Source organism: Phaseolus vulgaris, chromosome 11, assembly GCF_051622355.1.
Source record: "Phaseolus vulgaris cultivar YP4 chromosome 11, ASM5162235v1, whole genome shotgun sequence".
Lineage (NCBI taxonomy): Eukaryota > Viridiplantae > Streptophyta > Magnoliopsida > Fabales > Fabaceae > Phaseolus > Phaseolus vulgaris.
In genome coordinates, this window is record NC_143508.1 from 36,529,866 (window position 1) to 36,544,594 (window position 14,729).

Here is a 14,729-nt window from a genome sequence, read left to right on the forward strand (position 1 = left end):
TTTTGTTGTATCACGCATAGTTTCAGTGCACTTGTAGTTCTCGGTTTTCAATTTACTGCACCTAATTCCTTTGGTATTTTAGCCTGAATATGATTCATATTTACCTATCACTCGTGAAAATAACATCTTCAAATTTTCTGTAGAAGAATTACCATAAATCTTACACTACACTCTGCCAGATCTAGCTTGCATAATTGTTCCAAAGTTGCTTGTGGTTATATCAACTTGTTGCATTTATTTCTCCGTGAATACAGATCCAATTAGCCTCAAATTTATTGCATATTATCCCTTGTTGAGTTCAGAACATAGCATAAAAATTTCAGCCTCAAGTTTTGTGGAAAAATTCATATAAATTTTGGAACAGTCTGTGCCAGTCCACCCTAGAATTTTTGTTTTGTAATCTTTTTTAGAGCATTTTTTTATTCAGTAGAAACAAAAAATGTTAGGACACAAAATAAGGATAGGACTTGGAAGGTTTATTATAGGAAAAATAAAAAAAAATAAAGGGCAGTTAGTAGTAGTTAGTAGCGGTTAATAGTGGTTAGTAGTAGTTAGTAGCGGTTAGTGCGGTTAGTGGTCTTTAAATAAAGACCAACCGGTTTAGTGAAGGGTATGTTTTTGTGTAATCGTTTGGTAGACAGGGAAATCCTGTGTAAAAGGAATAATCTTTTCCTTTGTGGGCATTATGAATGTAAAGTGCAGAATCAATAATAAAAAGAATTATTCAGTAGATTTTGGTGTTCTGGGCTTATCTTTGGGCGTGTTTTTCTTGGTTCGTAACAAATTGGATTTTCCCTGTCTACCAAACGATTACACAAAAACATACCCTTCACTAAACCGGTTGGTCTTTATTTAAAGACCACTAACCGCTATTAACTACTACTAACCGCTACTAACTACTACTAACCACCCTTTATTTTTTATTTTTCCTATAATAAACCTTCCAAGTCCTATCCTTATTTTGTGTCCTAATATTAGTACATTTAACTTTTTTGCTTGTCTTTCTTGATCTTCCATTGCTGTTGTCTCATATTATTCCTCTTGAGTTTAGCTTTCCAAATTTTAGCTTTTATTGCTTTCTTTCTTGGCTTCCAATGGTGCACATTTTGGTGAGTGGGTGGTGCTAGAAGTGGTGCATCAAGGAGTGATTTGGCACAACATTATTTTTTGCATAATACTTTGGTCTTCAAGACTCCTTATCAAGAGTAGAAATAAGGAACAAAGCAAAGAAAATTCAGAGTACTTCACTTCAAGGAGCAAATTATACACTTTTAGATTTTTCACCTCACACCGTATGTTCAAGCCTTGTAATTTTTTAATATCACACAATTTTGTGTACTTGTATCTTCTTGTATAATTGTCTTTAATTTCTCTAGTTGTTTGGGAAAATGCTCCAACGAAAATCGCAATAAACTTTGTAATAATTTTCGTACATTAGTGTGATAGTGTGTTAGTGAGCTCTAAGTGCTCATTGCACTATTACCATAGGACTCGTCTTGCATTACACTTGCATTTATTCCTTTATTTTCTTTTTCCGTATTATTCCTTTCTTATTTTCTTTGCCTTTTTACGTCTCTGTGATACTTTAAGGTTTTCCTTTTCTTGTGCTTAGTTAACCTTTCTTTGGTTTTTAAGTTCATTGACACACTCACACACACATTTTTATGTTTTCAAATTGTTTTGAAGTTTCTTAGAGAGACTTTTGTGAGACCTATTTGAGGTAAACTCTGGCTACGAAAGCCTTGGTACTTAAGTAGTCCATTGTGACTCACCTCCCATTCCTGGGGAGTGAACTTGAAGACTTCTCTGTTTAGATTCCTTGATTAACTTCACAAAAAATATCTAAAATTTTGTGAAAACATTTTTGTTCGCCCTAGTTCAAATTTTAAATCTTTTGTGAAAATATTTCAGTTTTCCAAATTTAACTACGGGTGATCATAAGATACTTTCATCTTTGGACAGAACCAATCGAAACCTTTCTGAGATAAAAGAAATGCTTACAAAATATAATCAATCTTAGGAAAGTAAAACACATAGGTCTCAAAGTAAACATAGAGAAAGCTTACAAGGGAAGGGTATTATCCAAACAACGAACCTTATAAGAAACCCTATTCTCCAAGAAAAGAGGTCTTCCAAAACACCCATATTGTGGATACATATCCTAGCTCAACTTACCCTAGGAAAGATTACAGGAGGGAGAGTTACTCTCCCAAACCACAATCTAGGGCTACACCTTATCACAAGATATCTTTTTCTGAACCTATTGTTTCTCAGCCTACTTTTTAGGATCTAAAGAAATTTATTACAATAGGTCATAAATTTATAGATGGAGAAAAAGATTATATCCACATAGAGAGAGAATTTAGTGAAAAATTAGAATCTCTTCCAAGGAAACAAGTATCTCCATCCCTAAAAACACTCAAAAGGAGGTACCTCAAATTATAGATACACCAACCATAGAACCTCCTACAAATCTAGGAAATGAAAAGAAAGAAATAGAGATATCTTCTAAAGAGTAGGTTAATATTGAGCAGAAAGGAGAGGAGTCTAGTACTAGTATTGCTCATATTATTTCCAACTCTTTCCTTGATTCAAATATTTTGTTTAAGAATGTTAATCAACTTAATACTCTCCATAGAGAAAATGATTTTCATAATACCTGTCAAATTTTTCTAAGGTTTTCTCTTATGGATAGTTATCAGTTTATACCTTTGTTTATTCAAATGTTGAAACACAACATAGATGCCCCTTTTCCATCTTATAAACCTTTTTGGCATAAAAATGATGGGGATTTAGTTGTGCGTCAACAAGTGAAAGTCCAACCTTCTTCAGGACACTACGGTAAAAATGTTTAACTCACATTGTGCCCTTAGAAACTTGTGATGTTTTATTATAACAACCTATGCATTTTCAAAATACATTTGTTTACTACGGTTGTTTTAAAAAAAATTCATCTTCTAGAGGAAATAGCCTTGTGGCTAGTTTTTCCATAGCTTCGCAAATAGTGGAAAACCAACTACAAAGACATTTCACTTTTCACAAATCTTTGTCTACGACTGCATCAAACAAAAGCATCAATTCCTCTGCAAAACCATGTGAAAATTTGCTTGAAATAAAACAATTAAATCAAAAGATTAAGCAACTTCATACGATTGAAAAACAAGAGATTATTTCTTGCCTATAACTTTCTTTATAATACTTTTGTTGTATCATTCTCACTCCAATCTCTTGCCATATTTCAATCTTCTTTAAAAAGAGGTAAGTCTATTTTTCTTCTACTTTGTTAAATGCCTATCAACCTTTATTCTTTTGAATTCTACTTATGGTTGCTATCTTTTAGAAATAAGGTGGCACTTTAATCAAATCTGAGGATAGATCCTTTTGAAGGGGGGAGCTTGATGGATGGTCATCCAAGCCACCATACACAAGAAGAATAAAGACAGAAGAACTGTGTATATGTCAAAACTGTTTAGGAAGTTTTATATTTTATCCTTATTATATTTTTATTTTGTATCACAGCTGTATCTTACTATTAATATTAGGATTATGTATTTAGAAACAATCCCACAATCATAGGGATTTGTTTCTCTAGAATTAGTTGTCCATATTTCCTAAAATAACTAGCAAGCTCTCATGTATATATAGGTCTAATGACCTCATAATTTAAATAGAAGAAAATATTATTCCTTCTAAACTTGATATGGTATCAGAGCTCCTGATCTTTAGGAGTCTCTGACCGTGCCTGAAAACCCTAAGTTGCAGTCGTCATTGCTGCACAACATTGAGCCTTGCTGCAGCCTTCATTGCTGCACAACCTTGGCCTAATCGCAGCCTTCATTGCTGTGTAGCCTTCACCGCGGCTACTGTTCACCGCGGTTACTGTTCACCACGCACTGTTCATCACGGTTACTGTTCACCGCCGCTACTGTTCATCACTGTGATGGCTGAGATCACTGAGATCGTGAATCCTATTGGGGACAGATTCCAAACTGCTGGAGAATTGCAGAATGTTCATTCTGCTTATAGATTAAATGGAAAAAATTATCTCAAATGGTCTCAACTCATTAGAACCATCTTGAAAGGAAAAGGAAAGGTCAGTCACCTGACTGATATGGCCCCTGATGAACAGGATGCCAAGTTCAAATCATGGGATGAAGAAGACTCCATGATCATGGCATGGCTGTGGAATTCAATGGTCCCAGAAATCAGTGATACCTGCATGTTCCTTAAATCAGCAAAGGAAATTTGGGAGGCAGTAGAACAAACCTATTCTAAGGCCAAGGATGCTGCTCAAATATATGATGTAAAAGTGAAAACCGTGGCTGCCAAGCAGGGAAACAAATCTGTTACAGAATATGCCAATCAACTCAAGTCCCTATGGATGGAATTGGATCACTACCGAGTTATAAAAGCAAAATGTTCAGAAGACTCAGCAATCCTTAAGGAGTATATTGAACAAGATAGAGTCTATGATTTCTTGGTAGGCCTGAATCCTGAATATGATCAGGTTCGAATCCAAATCTTGGGAAAAGAGAAAGTCCCAGGGCTTAATGAAGTGGTAGCCATTATTCGAAGTGAAGAAAGCAGGAGAGGACTGATGTTGGAGACCCCAACTACTGAAAGCTCAGCAATGAAAGCTGAAGGAGGAACAGCCATGCTAACTAACCAGAAGAAAAGCAGGTTTTCCAATATAGAGAAAAAACAGGAGGAAGTCTGGTGTACCTACTGCAACAAGCCGCGCCACACAAGGGAAAAGTGCTGGAAATTACATGGAAAACCCCCAAGCAGAGAATGGGGCCAGAAAGGAGGCCCTCCAAAAAGGGAAGGACAAAGACAAGCACACATTGTTAATGGACAAGGAGAAGAATCTGTCCAGCTGAATCATGAAGAGATAGAAAGGGTAAGGTCCTTCCTTAGTAAATTGGAGAAGCCCTCAGGTATGTGCTCCTTAACATATTCTGGTAAGTTTCCATTTTCTTTTGGACTTACTGCTTCAGATACACCCTTTACTCATTTCTGGATACTAGATTCAGGTGCTACTGACCATATGACCCCTCTACCTAAATACTTCTCCACATATATCCCATGTCCTAGCAACAAGAAAATTTCCACAGCAGATGGAACATGTATAACTGCCGCAGGTGAAGGAGAAGTCCAAATAAGCCCATCTATAACATTAAAACATGTCCTTCATGTCCCTAAATTGTCCACCAATCTGATTTCTGTACAGAAACTCACAAAAGATCTCTCTTGTAACGTTGTTTTTCATAACAACTATTGTGTATTTCAGGACAAAAACTCAGGGAGGACGATTGGACATGCTAGAGAATGGAATGGCCTATACTACATGGAGGATCCTAATCTTGGTATCAATAGTCACTCTCTCATATCTGAATCCACCATGACCAATAAAGAGAAAGCTCAACTATATCATTGTCGGCTAGGACACCCTTCATTTCAAGTTGTAAAAGTGCTCTTCCCTTCCTTGTTTCAGAATTTAAATGTGGAGAGTCTCCATTGTGAGGTGTGTGAGCTTGCGAAACACAAGCGTGTACCTTTTCCCATTAGTAATAAAATGAGTCCTTTCCCTTTTTTTCTTATCCATACTGATGTCTGGGGTCCTGCTAATATTCCTAATATCTCAGGTGCTAAGTGGTTTTTAACCTTCATAGATGATTGTACACGGGTGACTTGGGTTTTCCTATTGAAACATAAATCTGAGGTTAGCTCCATTTTTGTTCAGTTTGTGTCTATGATTAAAAATCAATTTGGAGTTAATATCAAGAGAATTAGGTCTGATAATGCTAAGGACTACTTTAACCTGGTGCTAAACTCTTTTTGCCAAAAGGAAGGGATAATTCATGAGTCTTCATGTGTTAACACACCCCAACAGAATGGGATTGCAGAAAGAAAAAATGGGCACTTATTAGACCAAACTAGAGCTCTACTTTTTCAAAATCATGTCCCTAAGAAATTTTGGGGGGAAGCCCTTCTTACGGCCACCTACCTAATCAATAGGTTACCCTCTAAAATCTTAGCATCAAAAAGCCCCATGGAAGTCCTATCCTCCTTCTACCCACACCTAAACCCTACAAATAAACTCCAACCTAGAATATTTGGGTGTGTATCCTTTGTGCAGATTCATAGTAATGAAAGGGGAAAGTTGGACCCTAGGGCTGTCAAATGTGTATTCTTAGGGTACTCAACCACACAAAAAGGATACAAGTGTTTTCACCCCCCGTCAAAGAGATTCTTTGTGTCAAGGGATGTCACATTCAACGAACAAGAGAGCTACTTCCAGCCTCATCTTCAAGGGGAGAATGTAAGAGAGGAAGATGAGCCTCTCATGCTTCCAAATATGGCATTTGGACCTGAAATTGGGACAAATAGCATTGCTGTCCCTGAAACTGAGACAAGAACAAAACAAGCACCTGAACCAGCAGCAAGACCTGAATCAGCTCCTGAACAGGCACCTGAATCAGCAGCTGAATCTGCACCTAATGGTGGTGGGAAATTCGGAAAAAATCTGGTATATTCAAGAAGAGGAAAGGTCATTCCAGAATCTATCCATGTCCAAGAATCCAACCTACCATCTTTACATGAGGTAACAGTTTCTAATCCTAGAAATTCCAATAATTCTAATGAGTTTATTTTGGAAAATTCAGAAGCACAGGAGGATCAAAACCTGGATCTTCCTATTGCCCTTAGAAAGGGAACCAGAACCTGCACCCAACAGCCACTTTACCCTCTATCAAATTTCCTATCCTTTGAAAAATTCTCTCCTACCCATAAAACCTTTCTCACAAACTTAAACTCTACACCCACACCTTCCTCTGTATCTGAAGCATTATCTGACAGGAAATGGAAACAAGCCATGGATGTGGAAATGGAGGCACTAAACAAGAACAGGACCTGGGAGCTTGTCACCTTACCAACTGGAAAAAAACCAGTAGGGTGTAAGTGGGTATACGCTGTAAAGTATCGGGCTGATGGGACTATTGAGCGTTACAAGGCAAGGTTAGTAGCCAAAGGATTCACTCAAACCTATGGAGTGGATTACTTGGAGACATTTGCTCCGGTTGCTAAGATGAACACGGTCAGAGTAATATTGTCATTAGCAGCAAATCATGATTGGGATATGCAGCAGTTCGATGTGAAGAATGCATTCCTACATGGAGACCTTAAAGAAGAAATATACATGGAGTTGCCCCCTGGCTATGATGGACAGGTTGCTGCTGGAACCGTTTGTAAGCTAAAAAAGGCTCTATATGGGCTGAAACAATCCCCAAGAGCATGGTTTGGAAGATTCACCAAAGTTTTGACAAGTTTGGGCTACAAACAGAGCCAAGGAGATCACACTTTATTTATTAAACATTCAGTTTCAGGAGGAGTAACAATATTATTGGTGTATGTAGATGATATTATAATAACTGGAGATGACAAAGAGGAGCAGCAAACGTTAAGTCAATGTCTTGCCACGGAATTTGAAATTAAGACATTAGGGAGACTTAAATATTTTTTGGGAATTGAAGTGGCCCATTCCAAGAAAGGAATCTTCATATCTCAACAAAAATATATTACTGACTTGCTTAGAGAAACAGGAAAGACAGCCTGCAAACCAGCAAGTACTCCAGTTGATCCAAATATAAAGTTGGGAAGTGCGGAGGAGGATAATGCCGTGGACAAGGAAATGTACCAAAGACTCGTGGGCAGGCTTATTTACTTATCTCACACTAGGCCAGACATTGCTTTTGCTGTGAGTCTAGTCAGTCAATTTATGCACCAACCAAAGGAGGCACATTTGCAAGCTGCCCTTAGAATTGTGCAGTATTTAAAAGGGACTCTAGGAAGAGGGATTTTGTTCAAACGAAACAAAAGTGTTCGTCTTGAAGCATACACGGATGCAGATTATGCAGAGTCAGTTGTGGATAGGAGATCAACTACTGGATACTGCACCTTCCTTGGTGGAAATCTAGTGACTTGGAAGAGTAAAAAACAAAGTGTAGTAGCTAGATCAAGTGCTGAAGCAGAATTTCGAGCAATGGCCCAAGGAATATGTGAACTTCTATGGCTGAAGATTATATTGGAAGACTTGAAGATAAGATGGGATGAACCTATGAGGTTATATTGTGACAATAAATCTGCAATTAGCATAGCCCACAACCCAGTACAACATGATAGAACTAAACATATCGAGGTGGACAGACATTTTATCAAGGAAAAGTTAGACAGTGGCTTGATTTGCACCCCATATGTGTCCACTCAGAGTCAACTTGCAGACATACTCACCAAAGGACTGAACTACAGTAACTTTGAAAGAATTATATCCAAGCTGGGAATGGAGAACATCTATTCACCAGCTTGAGGGGGAGTGTCAAAACTGTTTAGGAAGTTTTATATTTTATCCTTATTATATTTTTATTTTGTATCACAGCTGTATCTTACTATTAATATTAGGATTATGTATTTAGAAACAATCCCACAATCATAGGGATTTGTTTCTCTAGAATTAGTTGTCCATATTTCCTAAAATAACTAGCAAGCTCTCATGTATATATAGGTCTAATGACCTCATAATTTAAATAGAAGAAAATATTATTCCTTCTAAACTTGATAGTATAAATAGTAGAATAATCATGTATAGGACTTGTATTTTGATTTACTTTTAAGATTATTTTGTGGATGAATCAAAGACACTCTGGAAACCCTCACTTGTCACACAAGGGTCTCTAAAGCATCTCAAGAGGACATACACGATCATCCTTAAGTCACCAAACCTCACCCTAGTTAAGCTTGCTTAAGGGCCAAGCTACCCTCACTCTCTTCATCTATAAATACCTCAAATAAACCTCATGTATTCAGATTTGCAATTAATGAATGAAGTATTCAGATTTCGAAACTCATTCTCTCCCAAATCTCCCTTGCTATAAAGCCTTCTAGGCCTAGTAAAATCCTAAGAAAGTTGGTCGCATCTCTTTCTTCTTCATAGCACCTCAAACTTGCTCCAAACATCACCATTTCCTCTCCTTTTCGGTGCACCTCTCCGATCAATTTCTCTGCCACTCCATGAGTTCATCCAACCACAAGCTTGGATTGCATCATGTTTTCTGTCAACTTACGACCCTAATTTGTCAACTTCATGGCTATTTAGTCCCTAAAATTGTTAACTTAATCCACAATTTTATGACGTTCATGTTGAAAGGAATTCTTGGCCATGAAGTTAAGAAATGGAGGGACAATTGTATACATGAAAACTTTTAGAGACCAATCAATGCAGATTTCCACTTTCAGAGACAAAATTGTATTTTACTCTTATTTTTCATGTTAGTGAAATTTCTCGAGGAAATTGGCAACAACTTCAACACAAGGAAAAGGGGAAAAAATGACAAGTCCCCTGAAGGCATGAAGTGAATAAATCAAATTCCTCCCAACTGAGTGAAAGTGTTATTGTTTTTCTCGTCTCCTCAATCTGTTGAGAAATTTACAACTATTGCATGATTAATATAGTACATGGATGTTACTCGCTCATGCAAATAATTTACAATTAGAGATTAAATAATCAAACCTTATCCCCAAAACCATAGCCGCTACCTTTTGAGGAGGAACTTGATGTCGTGCAACTGTAAAAAGCAAAGAAAAAAAAGAACTTAAATAAGTAACAGCAAAGGCATCACTCTACAACAAGACTCCTCACAAAATATTTGGCAAGACACTAATTTCACTACCTGGTTGGATTTTCAGATGGCTGAAATTCAGAATTCTCTTCAAGAACCAAATTTAGCCTATCAATTTGCACGATGAACGGCTCTGTCTGTACATTGCTCATAGACGGCAACTATAAAGCAACACACACCTGGACTTGTTAAGAAACCATACAAAATTCATTTGAATGCATATGTATACATACACACACACACATATATATATATATATATATATATATATATATATATATACATATATATATATATGTAAACAAAGGACCTAACAAGACAAAGAAATTGTGCATTTGATTTTTTGTGTGTGTGTTCATTTTCAGCCAAAATGTTTTCACTAATTACAGTTATAAAAAATGTTTTTAATTTAATTTTAATTGTCAGGATTTTGCAAAAGAAATATTGGAATCAAAGCAACATACCAGAATGATTAATAATGAAAAATGAATACGCACCACAAAAAAACAAAGAAAGTAAAAGAAATTACTAATATTCTATGTATTATTAAGGGGCATTCATTGGTTTGGTTTGATCCAACCAACCTAAACGTCTGAACCAAATCAATTAAGTTGGTTCAGTTATCTTCTTTGATTATATTTGACCAAAACCAAACCAACAAGGGCGGACCTTCATTACTTAGAATTTATATTTGAAAACCCAATCAACCTTGTCACTCAACCCAGTCATTCTTTTCTATTTTTTACCATTCCTTTTCCTTTTATGTCCCCTACTTTTTTTTATGTTTTATAAGGTCTAAACTTAGACATTAAATTAGGTATCAAATTCAACCGACTTATTTTTTATCGGTTTGGCTTGGTTTGGGTTTGATGGTTTTTTTATACAAGATAAAGAAATTGAACCAATCAAATTGATTGATTTAGATTCTATTCTCCCCATAGCCGAAAAAACTTATCTGTGAGGACTCCCTGTTATTTATAAAAAGAACTCTTACTTAACTGTAGAAAATTAGAAATACATACAATTGATGAGTCCAACAAATAGAATATTCTATTCAATTTAATTGATCACTAAAGGCTACAACATTTATCAACCCATTTTGCCTGAAGTAAACATCAATGTTAATCCCAGAAATTACAATTACTAGTCATTTTTGTCTCTCAAATTATAATAATGAGTCATTTTAGTCCCCAAATGGCAAAAAAGAATGAATTTGGAAACTGCTATTAATTATAGTCTATAATAACACTATTAATTGTAGTCCCCAAATGGCAAAAAAGACCTATCAATTTTATTTTTTTTGGTAAACACAGAATTTCTATAGATTAATCATCCCATGAAGTAATGACTAAACTTAACTTATGAAGACCTTAAGTTAGAAGGTGAGTATTCTCCCCCAACATCGTTTAATCCATACTCAAAGTGACAACCAAGACTCGAAGCCCAGACCACTTATTAAGACCCATCAATTTAATCCTTAAAACATTGGAAGTTCTCAGTCATTTTAATCCCTAAGTTTAGTTCACACTAATCAATTTCATCCCTCATTTTACTTCAAAAACCACATTGGCGATGGTTATCAAATTCAGAGAATAAATTAACTGATCGGCAATGTTCGGGGACAAGTTACAAGTGGTGCCAATTTTATGAAACAAAATTTGCTTTCACAGAACTACCAAATTCACCAGCAGTGCCTAATTCTAGACTCATTTTACTTGTGCATTGTGATTCTGAGGAACCAACGTCAAAAAGAGCAAAACTAATTAGTGAGAGTGACAATAGACAAACCATGATCTCCAATTTGCCAACTCTGGCCGTGGTGACACTGAGCACGGGTGGAAATCCAAAGCTGGAATGTAACGCATCTCCATTCAAATCTGAACGCAAAACTCAAAATTCAAAATCGACACCAATTCCAATCATCAAAAACCCTAATTCAAAATTGACAAACAGAAAAAAAGAGAAAATGATATTTAGAATTGACCTAGATTTGAAAGCTGAACAGTGCGACCCTGCAACTTGAACTGGTCTCGGGTGAACGATTTGAGCCAGTACTTGAGAGTGTACTCCAGAGCTTTTGCCATGATCGACTCCATGCCTGAGCTTCGGTCCCTGGTTCGAATCGAGCTTCGGGAAAGCCCCGAACGACAAGCTTCAAAATATATTCTTCGAGAAATTGGTTATAACAGAAGCGTCATTGACAATGTTAGCATTGCACAGATCGCGATGCACTGTAGTGTGCAATGAAAATAGGAAAACCAAAAAGCCGTTGATTAAACGGGTTTGGGTCGGAGCATTCGGGTCAGAGAGAATTTGGATTCTTTCTGGTTATTTTCTGAGAGAAAAATGGAAAAATGTGGGTTGATGCTGCAAAACCACGTGCCGGAAGATTGTGTGTGCACTTGCAGTGGAGAGGGGAAAGGAGATACGTGTGGCACGTGCGTGTGGGAGTTAGTTAAGTTCTAGCGGGAGAAGAGAGTTTTGATTAAAAGCGGTTATAGGTCAAGATTCGGTAGGGCCCTTCGAAAGTTAGTTCTGTCCGATTAAAATTCCAAATATTATATGTTTAATCACTTAAAACTTATTTTGAATTCATAATTAAAAGTTAATTATTTTTAATGGTATCATTTATTCACGGTATAAAAACTACTCTTTTTTTTCAATTTTATGGTTTTATGGGATGAGATTGAATATATAAATGGGATTCATTTGAGTTTTGGAGGGAAATAAGTTTTATGAAAATATATTCTCTCTGCTTTCAAATTTTTTTCTATTTTATTCTGATATCAATATTTAATTTTATTACTATATTATGGATATTGAATCATTTCTTATTTTTTTTTTCTAAACATTAAAACATTTATTAGAAGCAGTTTTAAATATAGAGTATTTTTTATTTTTTTAATTTAATTTTCTAAAATATATCCCTTCAATTTTTACATACGGTTGTTGCTTTCCCATTTGAATTTTTTGGGATTTTATCACTGTTTTTTTTTTCCTCTTTCTCACTTTATCTCTCTTCTTCCCCAAATCTCTTGAAATCCAATAACATAACTCTCATGGTTCTTTATGTGTCTGTCATGCTCTCTGTGTCTCTCATACATACGGATACACATAAATCCATATTTCATTTAAATATAAATATACATATAATAATAGTAAAGATAAAAAATACAGATGCACAGGGCACATGTGTTCTCGCTAGTGAATATAATGTAGTTTCTTTTTGGATCCTTTTTTTATTTGTAAGTTTTAATTTCTTTATTAATACGTTAGGATGAAATTTTTTAGAAGATGACACTACAAGAAAAAGGTGATTTACATACCAAATTCAATACATTGTAGACACTCTCAGAGTGCACTATAGTGTCCACAAATGATTGAAAAAATCACATGCACCAAAGCGTGGGTCATGAGTCACAAAACGAACACAAATAGAAGCAAAGAAGATAGTGTGAAGGAAACCGACACATGCAAAAGCTACATGCGAAGATTGAAGGTTGGTTGAACCGTCTCCGGACTAAGATGTGGTGTGGGACAGGATAACATGTGAGTGGTAATGATATAATGGGAAAGCAAAGGTGAACCCTCTTCTCACTTTTTCTCTTGTTAGCATAGCATGAAACAACTTTCATCTCTCTCACTTATTCATTTTTAATTCATTTCCATCAATACTTTTCATCTTCTTCTCACTCTTCTTGTTTCTCAACTTAAATTTAATATTATCTTTTCATTTTATACCAAACAATTACATTGATGGTATTTTGAGTTCAATTAAAAAGGTAGTAGAAGAATATACATTATATATTTTATCATCACATGTCAATAATTTCTTTCCTCCTTATATTTAACTTTTTCACGAAAGTTTGAAATTAAAGCAAGCAATAAGCAATGCGTTGTACTTCACACCAAAAAGTGCTATAATAACAAAAATATTTATGTTGGTTAAAGTGCCCAAAACTTTTTCTTATTTTACTAATTTTATTGTATTTTACCATTCATTTTTAACTACATTTTTTTAATAATACTTTTTTAATAATGTTTTATAAAAATATAAAAGAAGGTATATAATATTTAGTTTACCTTTAAATAATAAAATGAATGAATGGTGGATTGAGAATAATAATAAAAAAGGTGTTAATAATTGAAAAGTATTGTGGTAATGAAAGTAGAACAATGTAGAAAAGTGAAATGTTACCAAATTTGTTCCCCTCACATTGTGCTGGTACACCATATGTGCAATGTAACTTTACCAATTTTTTCATTCCTCACATTGTGTTGTGTCATTTTTTCACTCTCCCGATTGTCTCTCATTTCACACAAATTGCACTCTCACTTTCAATTTCATTATCACAATTGGTACATTTCACTATTGCTCTCAATTTCATTGTCACAGTTTTTCCATTGCAACTCATTTCACTCTTATTTCGTAAGGAAGTCACCCTTTCAGGGAAAGTCATAGGAGGTTCCTCAAAAGTAAAGTTGAACTGGATTGTCCACCTTATTTGTTGGTTGGGGAGCAATTATCGGAGTTTCTTTGTGACTTTTCGAATGTAATTGATGGTCCATTTGGAATTGTGCATGGCCATTGACAATATCATAATTGGACAAAAAGATCCATATTCTGGGATCTTCCATATTGGAAATAAAATTTATTAAGGCATAACCTTGATGTGATGCACATAGAAAATAAATTTTTCGACAATGTCTTTAACATTGTCATGGATGTTAAGGGTAAAACCAAAGATAATGAAAAGTCAAGAATGGATGTTGCTAAATTCTGTTTACGTTGATGTGATGCACATAGAAAATAACTTTTTCGACAATGTGTTTAACACTGTCATGGATGTTAAGGGTAAAACCAAAGATAATGAAAAGACAATAATGGATGTTGTTAAATTATGTTTACGTGGAGACTTGGAGTTGGTGCAATTACAAAACGAGAAGTTAGCAAAGCCAAAAGCTAATTACACGTTCACAACCAAAGATGCAAAAGAAATTTAGAAATGGATAATCGAGCTAAAGATGTCGGATGGTTATGCCTCTAACATTGCA

At 35.4% G+C, this 14,729-nt stretch overlaps 1 protein-coding gene across 1 annotated transcript in view; it reads right to left on the reverse strand.

The window, feature by feature from the left end:
* The window catches only part of LOC137819395 (uncharacterized), a 60,376-nt gene extending 48,249 nt beyond the window's left edge, over positions 1-12,127 (reverse strand). Inside the window, exons 1-4 of the mRNA XM_068623232.2 lie at positions 11,659-12,127; positions 11,463-11,551; positions 9,726-9,835; positions 9,566-9,620 (exon numbers count right to left, since the gene is read on the reverse strand). Of these exons, the coding sequence (XP_068479333.2) occupies positions 9,566-9,620; positions 9,726-9,835; positions 11,463-11,551; positions 11,659-11,770 (366 nt within the window). The 5' untranslated portion in view covers positions 11,771-12,127. The remainder of the gene's footprint in view (positions 1-9,565; positions 9,621-9,725; positions 9,836-11,462; positions 11,552-11,658) is intronic.
* Between the last annotated feature and the right edge of the window lie 2,602 nt (positions 12,128-14,729).